The sequence below is a fragment of the Alnus glutinosa genome, chromosome 1 (genome assembly GCF_958979055.1).
Source record: "Alnus glutinosa chromosome 1, dhAlnGlut1.1, whole genome shotgun sequence".
Classification (NCBI taxonomy): Eukaryota; Viridiplantae; Streptophyta; class Magnoliopsida; order Fagales; family Betulaceae; genus Alnus; species Alnus glutinosa.
The window spans coordinates 12,871,064-12,888,378 of NC_084886.1; the positions used below are offsets into that span (position 1 = coordinate 12,871,064).

The following is a 17,315-nucleotide window of genomic DNA, read 5'->3' on the forward strand; positions in this document are numbered from 1 at the left end:
TTCCCAGCTGCAACATTTTATTGCACGCATGACGGCTCTCGGCTACTCATGTATTCCTACATGCATGGAGAATGGGAGTTTGGATTAGTGGTTGTCTGGTTGCATGAGATGATGAGAAGGCTGATGGTGCATCTCAACTAGATTGGCCAACTCGTCTAAAAATTGCACAGGGAGCAAGCTATGGGTTGGCTGATGATCACATGCACCAGATATGTGAGCCTCACATTGTGCATTGTGATATCAAGTCTGGCCGGCAACATCCTCCTCAATGACAATTTACTAAGCAGTGGGGAAGGAGATGGACGGTTGGCTAGCTTGGGAGACACGTTGGATGTAGGAGTTTATCATTATTAGGCTGTCCATAATGAAGTCTTCGGTGAAGAGGATGATGATAGAGAACTTGTGACAAAAGTTTGCTTCACCGGGTCTATTTTTTGGGTAGTGTTCAATAATTTGATGAGTCAGTGTTAAATCATCGCTCTTTCCAAAAGCTTAATTCGATAAAAAGAGGTACATTTAATCATTTAATCAATAATTTTATTAATCTCTCTCACGCTAAATCACTACTTATCTTAAAAGCTTATATATATAGACATTAGTGCCAATTTTTTTTGTCCACGCATACGTTAGTGGCTTTTAAAGCAATCTATTAGCTCCTTCAAAAATGACGTCGTCTTCCATTCAATTTCCGCTCTTCATTTTTTAACGGCAGATATGTTGTACTTTTGTTTAACAGCACCGAAGCCGGATCCGTCGGAGATAAACTAACCCCACCCAGCCACCTAACTAGGGATGGCTGAACCTGGGCTACTGGAATGCCCACGGCCTACGGGCCAGGCATGGCCCATATGCGCCTTGGACACAAAGTGCGACAAGACAGTTTGGGGGCTTGTTCAACCTACGGCCCTTGTTTGTTTGGTGATTGTGAGAGAGCGTGCATGGTACTTGAATTTAATTAGTTTTGAACAAAAATTAAAGTCCACACATGCCCAACGGCCAACTGAAACTTCCGAGATAGTTGGGACATTGTTGTTAATAAAGTAAAAGTACATCGCTCACAAGCCTCCCCGGAAGTCTTGTGATCTAACGGCCAACTTCTTTCATGTGATCACAGTTTCTTTCACACTTCCTAAAAATGGATAGATTTTCATAGCGGTGTTTCACGCGGGAGGAATACTAAAGTTGTTGTTTTTTGTATTTTTTAATAAAAACAAAAAAGAGGAATCAAACTGTAACTTTTCTTTATTAAAAACAGGATGCCATGTCAACATAGAAGAATTTCAGAAGAACATTAAAATGAGCTTTAGCATGTTTCTTCGAATTGATGTGTTATTCTCTTATTTGAAGGGGACAAATGACTTGATATTAATAAGCATGGAAAGCATTCAAATTATTTTGTAAGAAATGTTATTTAGTAAGCTGTTATACGACTTATATATATAACTGAAATGACGTGATCCGTTCTTGATTTTGATTTTTTTTTTTCTTCATAAGAACATATTTAATGAATAATTTTTACAGCCAAATCATTAACTTGAATGTCGTATGACATTCGGATAACAATCCTAAATTTCTATAATATTAGGAAGTAAAGATGGTAAAGGGAGAAAGAAATGGTAGGTAAACATTACACAAAACTTAGGATCTTAAAAATATTATCAGTGATTCAGCCAGCTTGGATTCGGATTTTTAGGATCTAAAATCTAAATCCATTCTAATTTGAAGTGCTAATTATTTTTAGAAACCCATTTTATGACCTGCAAATTTCCCATCTCTTCAATAAATCATGTAAAGCTTCATAGATTTGTGATTTTTTATTTTTAATTTTATTTTATAAACATTTTTTCTTTTAAGCTCTTCTTTTTAATTGTGATTCAACGTTTCGCAGGTCAGATGGTGAGGAGGAGGAGGAGGAGACTTGCAATCTGAAGCAATATTCTTCTTCAATATATAATAAGATGCTACCGAGAAGCTCTTCAACCCCACACGTAGGGACCATCAGAGACTTTGACTACACACCGTCCGATCGCCACACCTCCAAACTTTCCTTCTCCCATTGTCCCAACTTGACATGTTCAGCCTATCACTGCGCTTCCCAGTTGTCTGAGTGCAATCAAGAACCCTCCAGCTTTCGCTCCAGAGCCTTTCGACGAGCCTTTTCTGATGGGAACTTGGAAGGCTTGGGCTATACTTGTTCTAACTTAGACGAGTTTCGCAATCCGACTACACCCAGAAATTCTTTGTTTAAACGTAACAAATCAATGTTGCAATCGTCGCCGTCTTTTTCGATATTTAATTCGAGTGACGAGTCTCAAGATGAAGAGAGCGCGCCGCAAGATCCGAGTAAAGGAGCGTTGAAGAGAACTGTGACAATCGGAGAGAGCATAGAAGGAGTAACTGGGTCTGGGGAATTCTGTTTTAGTAAGAAAAGTATGAGCTTGATCCAGGAGGGGAAAGAGGAGGAAGAAGAAGGTGTAAATGAGGTTCAGAATCTGAGTTTTGAAGAAGCAGAAAATAGACCAGCTAGTCCTCGCATGTATCTTGCTACAGGGCTGGGAATTGACATGTTTGGTGCTGGTGTGGGTATTGGCGGTTTCGATGGGGTCGATTTAACTGTGGCCAACTTTGATGATGGTAGCGGCGATGTTGAAGAGTATTATAAGAGGATGGTTGATGAATATCCCTGCCACCCTTTGTTTCTGAGAAACTATGCCCATGTTTTGCAGGTTAGTCTTCTTTTTTCTCCACTTTCCTTACATAGAAAATTCTTAGAACGTCACAAAATCATGAGAAAACATGTCTGATGAAACAGTTAACTACTAAGATATGTGAATTCTTGCCTTGTTTATACAACCAAGATTGATCAATTATATCGAAAATACCTATTTTCAACTCCTTAAGAACCTGTAATCAGATCTGCTGGATAATAGTGGTTTTAAGTGGCAATATCCAAGCCTTTCTCTACATTATTCTAGTTATCCAAGTTGTGGGATAATTATAGCCTAGGCTATATATCCCAATTAGACCCCACCTCAAAGGATGCTTGTACCGCAACTGCTACTGCTGTGTTTGTTGTTGTTGGGTGTAGTGGTAGTGGTGGTGCTGCTGCTACTTTTGCTATAGTCCTGTTATTAGGCCTAGCTGATGTGCGTCCACTGACCCTTTCCCAAGAGGTATCACTTCTCTACTTGAGCAATAGCGCATCAAGGAGATGAAACCTTGCCGTCAGGGTGCAGCACTGATGCCATTAGGTTTTAAGGCTGATGTAGAATGGATTCTAGGAACTGATGTAGCACAGCCCCGGACGAGAACGGATAGCTTGGTTGCACCCTGTTCGAACAAGAGTGCGACTGGAGCCCTCGAGGAGAGGGGCTGAATAGCCTGTTCGCACCCCTTTCGAACAGGGTGCAAACGAGCCTCTCGGGAGTCTAGCCCGAGACAACTAGTTGCACTCCCTTCCAAACGGGGGTGTGACCGAGACGCCTTGGAGAACTTGCCGAATCAACTGAGTGCACTCCCATTCGAATGGGAGCACAACCGCCACAATCCAGACAACACCGTTTGAGCAGATTTTAATCCGATCTTCAACAATGAAAGTATAAAAGGAAAGGATTTCGCAACAAACAAGAATCCTAACTCAATTTCCATTCAAATTCTGTGCCACTTTCATAATGATTTATTTCCTTCTTAGATTAGAGTTAATGATTTCAATTTATTTGTTAGCATTGACTTTTCTTATTTCCCTTAGTTTTCCAACTTTAGGAGATTTCCCCATCTTTAGGTTGCTAGCATTAGTTAGACTTTCAATAGTTGAGAAATTGCCATGTTTAGATTAATTCTAGCAATTAGTTTCTTTCCTTTTGAAGCTTTGTAGTTACTATTATAAAAAGAGCGCTGAATGTAACAGAAAGATTAGCTTTTGATAATGAAATATTGAATCAATAAAGTTATTGAGTTTTTTTATCATTTCTTTCAAGCTTTGGTTTGTGTTTCCTTCGAATAGAAGATGATGCTACTTCTATTCTTTTCTTATCACGTTATCCACTACGTCAGAGGCCAACTGTAGTGTTCACGTCCTATGGAGGTTCTCAAAATGATTACGTTGACAATGTGGCTAGGCTGGCTGGAATTTTGGGTTTTGGGGTTGCGTCTTTGCCCTTGAAGTATATTGGTCTTCCATTGAAGTGTTCAGGATGGTCTGGGCTGGAGGTTGTGAAGTGCCATCTAGGAAGCCATACGCATCTTGGCCTTTGATATAAGCCAGAATCTGAGTTCTCCAACCGGTGAAGTTGTTGTTGGAGAGTTTGATGTTCAAGTTGTGGTTCATGTTTGGAACGGTGAAGATAACATTGGAAGAGGAAGGAGTAGAAGATGGTTGTTTCATGGACTAAGTTGGGGATGAAGCAGTGGAGCCAGACATATTGATGGATAGAAAAAAAAGAAAAAAAGAGGAGAAGACGTTAGTCTATGAGGGGCTCTGATACCATGTATGAACTCACAATACTTTGTTGATAAAATCAATTTCTCTCTTACTCATCTAAATGAGCTTGTATTGATGTATATATAGAAGTTACACGATAGACTTGTTTACAAGATAATTCTTATCTCTAGTTCGGGTATAGCTAGATAGATAACACCAATCTGATACAAAACCTAGATAGGATTCTAATTACAACTAGAACTCTTCATGATAAACTTATCTACTCATCCTTATCAACCGAATGGTCTATCAATAGATTCACTAGGACTCTTAAGTAGTTTAGACACACTAGAAGTGTGTTGTACATTAATAGAGGGCATCCTATAAGGCCAAACATATATGGGACAGTGTGATTGAGAATATAGAACGTCGATTGGCTAGTTGGTAAAAGTTGTATTTGTCTAAGGGTGGTAGGATTACTCTTATCAAGAGCACCCTATCCAACTTACCAACGTACTTCATGTCCATGTTTCCTCTCATTGCGAGTGTTGCAAACCGCATTAAGGAGCCCCAACGTGATTTCTTATTGGGGGGCTAGGCGAATAGTTCAAATACCACCTAGTGAGATGGTGCAATGTTTGTACACCAATCTCTGAGGGAGGGTTAGGGATTAGGAACCTGCTAAGATTCAATCATGCTCTCTTAGGTAAATGGCTTTGGCGCTATGGGCTTGGAAGAGAGGTTTGGTGAAGGGTGATGGTGGACTCTAAATATGAAAGTGCATGTGGAGGTTGGTGTTCTAGTGAGCCCATCAGGGCTTATGGGGTGGGTTTATGGAAGAATATTATGAGGGGTTGAGGGAAGTTGTAGTCATACTAGATCTAAGGTGGGAGATGGATCCAATGTTAGATTATGACAGGATCTTTGGTGTGGGGATACAGCCCTTAAGGAATCCCTCCAGTTTTATTTGGTATTGCTTGCATATAGGATGCTTCTGTTGCGACTCGTGGAATTTTCTGGATGTGCCATTCAATAGAATGTGAGCTTTTCTAGAGTGGCTCATTATTGTTTGGTGGGGGGGAGCCTTTGCCTCATTCTTCAGGGTGTTCTATTTAGCGAGAGTGGAACGGGAAAGGGAGGACAAGCTGTGGTGAATTCCTTCCAAAAAGGGTTTGCTTGGTGTTAAATCCTTCTATAGTGTCATGGGTTGTCATGATTGTGTTCCGTTGAGGATGGCCTTTTTTGGTTGGTCGGCGGCCATAGGAAAGATCCTTACAATGGAAATCTCCGAAAGCGGCACTTCATTGTGATTGATTGGTATTGTTCGTGTAAAAGGAATGAGGAGTCCTTGGAACATCTTCTGCTTCATTATGATGTTGCTTGTGCCATTTGGAATGTTTTCTTCAGTCAATTTAGGTTGTCGTAGGTCATGCCTAGACGAGTAGTCGATTTGTATGCTTGTTGGTGGAATGTTGGCAATGCTCAGAGTGTTGTTGTGTAGAAGATGGTGCCTTCGTGCCTTTTGCACTGTCTATGGAAAGAAATAAATGATAGAAGTTTTGAGGACTGTGAGAAGATTTTGGAAAATATTAAGTCTCAATTTTTCATCACATTGAATCTTTGGACAGCTGCTTTTGTTTCTCCTTTGGTTATTTAGTTATCATGATTTTCTTATTCTTGTTGCCTCTCCTAGTTAAGTGACTTCTCTTGTATACTTTATTTGTACTTGGGGGTGTTTTACGCTTTTAATGATATTTCGATTACTTATCAAAATACTTATGCGTGAGCATAGACATATATAAATGGTTGGGGTTTGGTGCCAGGTGTCCAGATCTGTTGTGCAACAGAAATTTCAATGAATTGGGTTGGTGTTGGAGGATCAGATCTCAATCCAAAGCAAAAGTTTTTAGCTATTGAATCATCAGAGATATGAACATTGATTGAAATATCAGATTGATGAGTAGACCAGGATTGAGCATATAATGTGTTCCCATTTCCAACACATATAAGCCCCACTAAACTATTAAACCATCATTAGAAATACAATCAGTTTCTGAGTAGAGTATCACGATTAGATCTTCTTTTACCAATTAATAGTTTGCTGGTCAAAGCTGGAATTAGTACATACATGGAAATGTAGTCGAGCTCTATTGATTAAAAGGATCTATCTCAATTGCAGAAGCACGAGATTTATAATTATGTCAATTATGGATGAACAGAAAAATTAAAGAGGGAAAACAAAAGCCTTAAATGTAACTGGTAATGCTCATATCATGATGGAAGAAAGCGGAGCATTTGTGCAGTGGAAATTTAGATCTTGATATCTAGCATTGTTCAATGTACTTTCTTTTTTTTCCCATTTTTTTGTTGTTAATTTCCCTTCTCATGATGACAGTCCAAGGGAGACCTTCCAGGAGCGGAGGAATACTATTCTCGTGCTACACTAGCAGATCCTGAAGATGGTGAAATTTTGCTGCAGTATGCTAAAATCATGTGGGAGTGTCATCGTGACAAAGATAGAGCCTTCATTTACTTTGAACGTGCAGCTCAAGTGGCTCCTCAGGATAGGTGAGTACCTCCTTTCTCCATCTGGCTTCTTAAAGAAACACAACTCTAAGTTTGTGCTTGGAACAGCTGGAGATTTGACTTCATGGAGTTGAATTAAATTCTTGACTTGAATGTCGCAAACCTTTTGTGAACTTGATAACCAGACTTCGTTCATCATCTGTAAAAGTTACCTTTGAATGTCTTGTTTCCAGCCACATTCTTGCAGCATATGCTAGTTTTCTCTGGGAAATAGAGGATGGCAAGGAAGAAGATGAAGCACATCAAGATCACATCCAGGTGTTACGTTTTGGCAAAGGAATTGATGGCTTTGAAATGTTTCACATTACTGGAAAGGTTCTAATACTTTGCAGATTAAGTGCAGATTGAAGAGGAAAAACACACGAAAGAACTTGAAATCTCAACCTCCAAAGAAGAAATTGAATTACTTAGTCCATCCCTACACGTTGCAGCAGGGCTTGCGATGGATGTGGCTGATATTACTGCAGATGAATCCAGCAAGGGTGGCAATGTTGAGGAGTATTATAAGAAGATGGTTGAGGAGAATCCTAACAACCCCTTGTTTCTAAGAAATTATGCTCAGTTCCTGTGCCAGGTAAGATAATTAGATCTTGTTTACTGTTTTGTATTCTACTCTTCATAGTCAGCTTGTTTTACTCAGAATATATTGACAAGAATGTGAGGCTGATATTATAGATAATGGATTGAACATCACCCTCTGTAGGACCCAGTTTTGTAGCATATCCCATAGGTTACTATTTATCCAGCTTGGTGGAAGACCAAGACTGATGACACTCTTTGAGTGGCACGATAAACATATGCTTTTGCTCCGGATTGCGCTAACATTTCCGAATAGTTTGATTTTTAAGAGTTTACTATCTATCTGCCTTTTGATTAAGTTCTCATAGTTAGCAACATCAGCATTGGTTAAAAGACCTTTAGCTCTTACTGCAGATTAAAATATACTGTCTGGGTCATAACACGAATATAATTGCTTATGACTGTATTTGTGGGCGTGTACATGCATGCTTCCTCTGTGTGTGTTTGTGTGTTGCATGCCTGTGCATTTTTCCTTTTTTGGAGTGGGTGGAGGGGTGATCAGTAAGGAACCTTTAAGATTATTGTCAATGAAAGACCCTGGCCTATACCCCTCCCATAAGCTACACATGATTCTAATAATCTATGCACCAACAGAGTATGTAAAGTCCCACATACATCTTGGCATAAAGAACATATCTCATGCTACTCGGTGAACTTGCCTCCTGCAGAAGCAATGATGTAACTTCATATCAATGGAGGAAAGCAGGATGTAAAAGTACATTATTATGATTAATTAATTGGAATACTCATTTTACAGCAAAGAGAATAAATGGCTTCAAGATGTTAAATTCATTTAATGGAACAAGGCATGTTAGATTATATCAGTGGCGTAAAGAAGTTGGACAAGAATTTACATGACTTGGTAGTAAACCAAAAGACGCGTTAGAAGTGAACGAATGAGACATTTGTGTCTGCAACTTACATGTAAATCCCACGGAAAGGTAAAGTCTATATGGTGGATCCAGTCAAGTTTTTCTCCTTATGTCAATGATTAGGTATTCTGGATATCAATGGCATTTATTTTTCATGGTTTTCAGTGGACAGCTTCAGATTAAGTCAGGATAAGTTTGCTATATGTAAAAAAGATCATGAAGCTTCATGAGGATACATCAGAAACCTCATATGCCTCTTTATACTTGTATCTATTTTGGCAATCTTTTTTTGGTTAGTGTATCTATTTTGGCAATCTAATACTCTTAAATAGTATATCTCTTCTCTGGCCAAAGAAGAAAACCATAAAAGCCTCTGAACTGCCCCAATGTATGTCGCCTTCATCTTAATTTTTATAGCAAATTTATCCATTGGCACAAATAAATCATGAAAGAGAATCTAGTTATTTGGGCCCCAAAGGATTGACCACATAACTAATATATTTCAGTTCCAAAATGAGAATTGGTTATTTCCAATATGTAGAAAACCTATTTAATGAAATCAAGACAAATGTTGGACCTAGGTTGCACATTGGAGGCAGCATGGCAATACCTTTATTAATAAGTGCTACAAACATTTATCACTCACTATAAGTCACATGAACCTTGATTAGGATAAATGAAACATGCATAAAGAAGATGATCCATCATGCTTCTCTTCATGTCATTAAGTTGGTTTCTCTGCTTGATCCAATGTCACTAATGTGTAATTATCATGTTCGACCAACAGTCCAAGGGAGACCTCCGAACAGCAGAGGATTTTTACATGCGCGCCATACTTGCTGATCCTGGAGATGGTGAAATCATTTCGCTCTATGCTAAATTGGTGTGGGAACTTCATCATGACAAAGATAAAGCGTTGTGCTACTTTGAGAGATCAGTTCAGGCTGCTCCTGGAGATAGGTACAATTTCCATGCAGAATTCCTTATTTCTCTATTGAAACTTTGGAAGGTTTTCATCATGTTTAAAAGACGTTGCTTCAGCATTGACTCAACATGCTTTACAAATAGCACATCCATTATGATTCTGCAGGACCAAACTCTTAACTAGCCCAAATCTAGGAGGTGGTTCTATGCTTAAAATAAATAGGAATTGATAATCCCAGGTGTCACTTCAAAGACTTCTAAAGAAACTAAAAATATGTATTTGGGGGACCTAAGTGTGGACACTGACAAATAGTTGTAGCAATCTCTCTTCCCATGAGCAAATCCGGTTCTCCATATATTGGTTGATCCGCCCATTAGTCTGCATGGTAGAAGTTGTTTATAGAGTAGTAAATTTACAAATTCTCATTTTAACTCCAAAGCAAAAGGAGAAGTCTCAAGAAGAGATCATATAAATGACAACCCATTTTGGTCTATTGTTTTCTGTTTCCAGCCATGTTCTTGCAGCATATGCTAGTTTCCTCTGGGAAACAGAAGACGAGGAAGAAGGTGATGCAAGGCCCGACTGCATTCAGATGCCTCTTCTCCACGAGCAAGCCATGAAAGCTGCACATGCTTAACCCCAACACAGCTTGCGAGAGCAATAAGAGTTGATGTGCAAAAGCATGAAACCAGCTGCATGGCTGTCTGAAGGCTAAAACCTTTCAGTGATGTTGGACCTATTTTTGAAATTTGGGGTCCAAACCTAGTAAGGTAAAATAAAGCAAAACTTAAACACAAACTTTAGTATGCTATTGTTACCCGATTAGCCAAAAATGGGAATAAATAAAAAGGTTTTTCAGTACTGTTGAAGGCGGCATGGCACATATGCAATAAGCCGTTTGAGACTTCACTTCGATTTAAGTCTGATTGAAATATATGATTGTCATTATGTTAGCGTAGTGAGGAACTTGCACATTCTCCTCTGTTTTGTGCCAATAAAACGTAGCTGCTTTAGGGTTTTAGTATGAGGAAAGCCATGAAGTTGCATTGCGATTGAATTTGTTTTGGAATAGGTGATCAGGAACACTCGATCAAGCGATTATTTTGTATGATAGATTACAGTATGAGGAACATGATATAAATGCATTTATGCAGTGAATATTAATGTAATCCCTTGAAATTCCTACTACGATTCATTATAATCTCTTGATTCATGCATCACCCTTTCATATTCCTTATCCTCACGTTATGATTCTATGCCTATAAAAGGGCGTCTTGAAGAGTATGAAAAACACGACATCAAAGGAGATGAATAAAATATAATTCCTGAAGAACTGGTTTTATATATTGCAATCTCTCCAGCTTGTCTAGCCATTTTTCTTTGATTTCACAACAGAACGCACTTTCTTTTTCCTTTCAATTCTATTACCAACCATAAGCGAAAAACATAATGTAGGCCAATTAGGAGGTTGGCTTGCTCAAACGTCGATTCAGAAAAAACGAATTAACTGAGAAAAGACTGACAGGATGAACAAAGCTACAAATGTCAAGACATTACACAAATGAATAAATCAATCAATTCAACAACCTTCACCAATAGGACATACAACGCTAGATTTCACCGGATTATGAGCTCAAAATTGCAAACACATTGCTGTTAAATTATAATAATTTCCTGCTAGAAAAAAAATGAGTATATAGAAGAAAAGAGAAAAAAGAAAAAGAAAAAGGGATAACATATGTGATTCATATTTCAAAACATCTAAATAAAGCCGACTCCTGAAAATATCAATATCATAATCTTTGAACTGACAAACGTGAATGCGCTGAGCTGCAGGGCTTGACTCAAAACTTCACTCTCCCTGGTTAAAAATTTCTAATTAAAGGGGTCTGAAGGATTTTGTCCAGTTCTTGATACTGGGTGGCCTGAGAACCCTCTGTCTTGCCGGGGACCTGGTCGATAGAAACCATTTCCTCTCGGTCTAATATAGTCGCGATCACCCCCATCATAGCCACTTCCCCTGCCAAAAACCCGAGAGCCAAAACGGCCCCTTGGTGCCTCTGTTTGGTAGCTGCCCCTGCCTCTACCCCGTCCTGTTCATAACAGTTAACAATTAATTGAACTTATCATCCTGCTATGATAGATTTACCAAAAACAAAGCTCAAATATTTCCAATGTCATTGTTGCAGTTATTAATCATTCCGCTAAGGAAGCTCACTGATTCAGCTCAGACAAGATATCATCATCAAGAAGTTTAAGCTATGAACACCAAGAAATCGTAACACAGGCCAAAAGCCAAAGCAAAAAGCTTGGTCTAGTGGCAACATGTCACACAGACAGTTGAGACGATTATGAATAAAGTAAAGCTTGTGTAGAAAAGAATATAACATATGGCATCAAATGTGATGCAATCCTTGTACTTGATATGGCATGGGGTTGTTTGAACCCTCCCAGTGACGCTGATAAGCCACTTCAGGTACCATAATAAAATTTAGAGCTCACTGTTGAAGAAGAATGTAGTATGATGCACTAATTCATTGAATGTGAGGATTTAGGCCATTTCATGAAAAATAATAGTATTGAAAGACAAAAAAACATACTTGCTCCCCGAGATGGAATGTTGCTGTTTGGTCTCCGCTCTTCAATGTATACTTGTCGTCCAGCAATCTGAAGAGAACCCACCTACAGACATAAATCAAAGGCGTTTTAATACACAAATCCAACAAAAACACAGAAATTCCTTTCTTCTTGATAAGTAATAAGATGCACAAAAGGGCATTCCGAAAGAAAATGATTTTAATCCAAATTCTACTGTATAGATATCTGAAATTTAAGAAAGCTAAAAAAATAACTTAATACCACCAGAAAAAAGCTATACGAACTTGGGAAATTGGAATGATGTCAACCAATGAGAGAAAGGGTCAGAAAAAAGGTTCGTGTCAGAAAACAAATCAAATGCTTTTTTCCATTTTCTAGAAATATACTTGGATTGGTGAGAAGATCCATAATAATTAAAAGATATTTTATATCAGGGATTCTCAAAGCATATTCAAACCTTAATTGCGTTCTGAACACCAGTCATATCTTCAAATTCAACAAATGCATAGCAAACACCAACATCCTGCACATAAATAAATATTTATCTTCATGCAATTTGATGATACAATGCAATAATACAGCTAATAAAGATGCCAAGGGTATGAACCTTGCGGCTTCTAATGACCACACCCTCGTCGCTGAGTCTACCGAAATTCTTGAATTCCTCCTCTATTTCAGAAGCAGATACCGTGGGTGGCAAGTTTCTCACATAAACAGACCTAATTTCATCTACAAGTATCGACACAGTAAAATAAATGCTCCAAATTTTTTAACTTAACATAAACCACAGTTTTGAAGGCAATAGCAAACAAATGATATCTTATCTTCAAAGGAAAAACATAAAATATATATATATATATATTCCAAGAAAGAAAATCCAAAATCCTATCCAATCTTTAGATATTTTATTGCTCTTATACCATAATGGAAATGCACATTAGGACTACTAGAAATCAAACCTTCATACTCCATTGTGGGAACCTCCTCTGCCATCTCTGCTATAGGCCTTTCAAATGAATTAAATGGCATAATTGATTGCTGAGTGGTGGGCTGTGAAGTATGATCCCATTCTGTAGTAACCGGCGCATTTTTGTTAGCAGAAGGCTGTGAAGCTACTGCCTGTGTGGGTTGCCCTTTAGCTACCCGTAACTTCCAAAACAATCAAGCAGGAAAAAAAAATCAGTCCCAGGTATGAATGGATCCCTCAAATGGATAATTAGTAGATTTAGTACATACAATAGAAGCATAAGTGTGCTTTTGGGGCTCTCCAACAGGTTCCTCAACAGCAGGAAGCAGGTGGTCTTGTACAGCATTCACTGTATTCTGAAGTAAACCATTTGACTCTTCTGCAGCATTGTTCTCGAGCATGTGTTCAGACTCGGGGACTTGCTGCAATCGTTGCTCTGAAAAACTATAATTGTCAACTAGACCATTTTCTTTGACCTCAGTAGGAGCCACAAACTCTCTTGCCTGGATTTCCCCACCCAGCAAATAATTGGACACTGCAAAAACCATCATTTTCATTTACTAAATTATTGGGTGCAGGAAAATTTTCCTGTATCTGTACAAATAGACAGTTACCAAATCTGTCACAAAGATTTTAAAAAGGCAATATTAAGAAAGCTGTTCCTTATCAGCATGCATGAACAAAATTTTATTGAACACTGGTCACAAATTTTACAATTTCTAACCAAGAAGTAAAAACCACATCAAACAGTATACTTGGCATTGCTAATCATAGACCTTACCTCATCAAGAACAACAAAATCCATATTTGTTTCATTACCAAAATTCTTGTAAACGAGCTCAATACATATAATTACACATATTCCATTAATTTATTTCACCAATATAATCAAAAGCTTCTTTCCCTTTACAGTTGTACAACAAGATTGTGATTATTACACCCTGAGAGAATGAGAACTCATTATCCTTTAATTTAGGTTGAATGAACAATACCTGGATCTGGAATAGTAGAAGGAGCATTTAATTTGGAATCGAGATTGCTATGGCCTAATAAGACAGCTGGATGGTGGCGAACTGGCTCATCATCAATGAAGTGAAAAATATCATTAAGCACAAAATAGCCTTTTTCCTGAGGTGCAAGGAAAAATGTCTGCACAAATTTCCTCTTTCCACTGAAATCCTTAATTTGCACCAAGCCCGAGACCATCACAAGGACACCTCCATTCCAGGATTCCAGAGAATGTGCTGTCTTGATTTCAATTCCTGTATAACTGAGTGACATAACAAGGGAGTAGATTTGCTGCCAAAAGAAAAGATAAAATTTGGATGAAGTATATCAAGAGATCTATTATATGGACATACATAAATGATAAAAACTGAGTATTAGAACAGAGAAGATAGAGCATAAAAGGATAGCCCCTTAAGATGGAACCATTACTAAATCAGCACGACAATATTAGAAACAAACCTATCAACTAGAAAGTTACGTTAAAAATACAACAGAAACTTAGATCAAAATAGCTAAATGCACGACAATATATAACCTGATTTACAGCAAACTCAATTACAAAAACAGGTGTCATTTAATCCCAAAGCTTTCACAAAAAGTTGGTAATAATTACTCATAGTGATGAATCTATAATTTCAGTAACGAATGTCCCCAAAAAACAATACAGCGAGACATTAGCTGGAAGCCTGGACCTAATGAAACAGAAACAGGTACTGCTGGAATGCGGTAGTGGCATTTTATTCCATCTTTCATTGCTTATTGCTATTTTATGTCAGAATTTTCTCATTATCTACACAAACAATACATGCACTATCATTAAAGAAAGGAAAAAAAAATCAAAATTTTAGAGAGTTCATCTCCATTATACCAACTCCAGACACCTAAACTTACTAAACCAATATGGATTCTTTAAAATAAAAGCACTGCATATCTTTACAGGAAGTCATTGGCACCCATTTCCAATGAACGTCTTAAGAAAGAGTTCAGGTACTAACTTGAAAACACACAATAAACAAAAAGCAGGAGAATATCATAACTAAAAAGTTGAAAGTTAAAAGGGTAATCACCCAATGCTGGTCTCACCTAAGTGGGGTCTTAGGATGGGCGGCTTGAATATTCTATTTCATGAAATTATTAAGAAATAAATAAGCTCATGGAACACGTAAAACTGTTGTTGTAATGGACATTAACTTGTATAATCAATTAAAGGAACATGTTTCAAAAGATGATATCATTGTTAACTTTGTATCATTGGTTTTTTTTTTCATATAAGCAACAGTGGAAGAGGAAGCATGACATTCTTATGCCATGTTGGTAGCGTATACACCTCTTCAAGTTATTAACTAATTCCAATAAAACAAGGGAACCCAATTACAACATTTATCTTGCATTCTAATAAATTGAGAATGACATTGTATCATAAAATGTGCAATTATCTGCAACCACCATGTCAAATCAACTTTTTGTCTTAGTACGAGTGCACATGAAAAGAATGCAACAAATTTAGGCAAATGCATCAAGTAGACACATTGAGTAAACATGATAATGTTACTGTTGTGCTCCCTGAAAAGTTAACAGATAGTTTGCTTCAAATGATTGGTAAACCATCATTCCAACCAACATTCTCATAGTTCAAAGAAACAAATATCTTGCTTCCAGCACTTTGGGATACTCAACTAAGAATGTACACCACTGATGGACCATATGGCTATCTTACAAGTAGCGATTACTGAATGACCAAAAACTACTATCCATATTTCCAAAAAAAAATAGTTCACCCCCTATGGCACCATACTTCATCAATTTACTCCCTTCGATTTTTCCATTTCCACAAATGCATAGAGTATAAACCTGGGGTCGATACCTTTCACCTCAAAATTTCCAATGAACCAAAAAGATCAACTAAACCTACAACTCCTCTGGCAAAATGTATCACAATGTAGCAAAAAGACCCCAGCAGATAAACAATCCCACATATAGTTCACATGGCAGGCAAAAAAATCATAACTAAAAAAAAAAAAAAAAAAACCCAAACCAAGTAACACCCTTAGTTGTCACTTTCTTCATTTTTGATTGGAACGCATTACATCAATCTCAATTCAAACAGCTTTTATTCTAAAAAAAGGAACAAGAAAAACATGAACTCAAAACGCAAAATAAGATGAAAAAAGAGGAGAAGGATCTACGAGCATTGTAGCGGCGGTCTCGCGCGTGTTTCCGTCGATACGAAGCACGGTACTGGCATCGGAGTAGAACTGGTGCACAAAGTCCGGCTGCTGCTGCAGAACCTGGTAGTAGTGCCCCACAAAGTACGTTCCGACCTGTACCCATTCACCACCACCACCATTAGAAACACAGTAAAAAAAAAAAAAAAAAAAAAAAATAGAGCAAAACCCAGAGAGAGAGAGAGTAGGGACCTGAGCAGCTGTGACCGGAACGGGAAAGGGCGTGGCCATTTTCCGAAACCCTCTAAAACCCTACGAAGCGAGAGAAAAAAAGGAAATCAAAACCCGGGACGAAGATGAGCAATGCCTCCTCTTGCCCCGCAAGATCTGAAACACACACCACCACCACCACCACCACCAAACAAAACCTGATACTTATAAGTTATTCATTAAGATTCACAAACAAAGCACGTAAACATATGCAATATATGCGAATATTCGCAGAGAGATCTGAGATATGGTAAGGCTTTACAGATTGCTAGTGCTGGTGCGTGGGTTCTAGAGAGAGAGAGAGAGGATTACCTTGAGAGAGAGAGAGAGAGAGAGATCAGATTTTGGGGAAGATTTTTCTCCACTGGTTGTGCCCCCTTTGGGTTTTGTTGTATGTGCTATTGTATCCTACTGTACACCCTTTTTTTCTCTTTTTTCTTTTCTTTGGGGTTTTGGGTATTTTCTGTGCGCAAAGTTTTTGGGTTTCTTTTCCTTATCCCTTCCTCATCTTTACGATGGCTTTTCTAATTTGACATTCTCCTATCAACTTTAAATATGCAAAATTGGAAAGACAATTTAGAGACGGGATGTCTTTAGGGTGCAAACATGGATTGCGATTTCGTAGTGAAAAAGTGCGATTTTAAACAAAATCGAATAAAATGAACCGTTTGAAAACTGTGTTTTTAAAAAATTGCGATTTGAAAACACAAAAAAGTGCTTATTCAAATCGCAGGCAATGTAGTGCTTTTTTGAAAACGCAGTATTTTAAAAGGTTAACCTATGATTTTAAATGCCAAACTGCGATTATACCAAACGCTTAACTGCGTTTTTAAAAATCACTTTTTTAAATTGTACTTTTTGAAATTACAAACTCAAACGGACCCTTAGTTGCACAACATAATCATGCATAATATTTGTACAACAA

At 37.9% G+C, this 17,315-nt stretch overlaps 2 protein-coding genes across 3 annotated transcripts; one reads left to right on the forward strand and one right to left on the reverse strand.

The window, feature by feature from the left end:
• Positions 1-1,771: 1,771 nt before the first annotated feature.
• On the forward strand, positions 1,772-10,571 carry LOC133873289 (uncharacterized). The gene is made up of 7 exons (XM_062311011.1): positions 1,772-1,788; positions 1,889-2,726; positions 6,816-6,988; positions 7,180-7,264; positions 7,350-7,580; positions 9,245-9,417; positions 9,893-10,571. Coding segments are annotated over exons 1-7 (1,629 nt in total). The 5' UTR covers positions 1,772-1,786; the 3' UTR covers positions 10,020-10,571.
• Positions 10,572-10,915: 344 nt separating this feature from the next.
• LOC133873294 (nuclear transport factor 2-like) lies at positions 10,916-16,843 on the reverse strand. 2 transcript variants are annotated; one of them, XM_062311018.1, is made up of 10 exons: positions 16,703-16,843; positions 16,373-16,507; positions 16,142-16,276; positions 13,940-14,246; positions 13,217-13,482; positions 12,940-13,129; positions 12,588-12,709; positions 12,438-12,503; positions 11,983-12,064; positions 10,916-11,475 (listed from the first exon to the last, which is right to left on the reverse strand). In XM_062311018.1, exons 2-10 carry the CDS (start codon positions 16,409-16,411, stop codon positions 11,258-11,260), a joined length of 1,425 nt encoding a protein of 474 aa, XP_062167002.1. In that variant the 5' UTR covers positions 16,412-16,507; positions 16,703-16,843; the 3' UTR covers positions 10,916-11,257. The 2 variants fall into 2 exon arrangements, with proteins under 2 accessions (XP_062167002.1, XP_062167006.1); XM_062311022.1 differs by having other exon boundaries at positions 16,373-16,432; positions 16,703-16,808.
• Between the last annotated feature and the right edge of the window lie 472 nt (positions 16,844-17,315).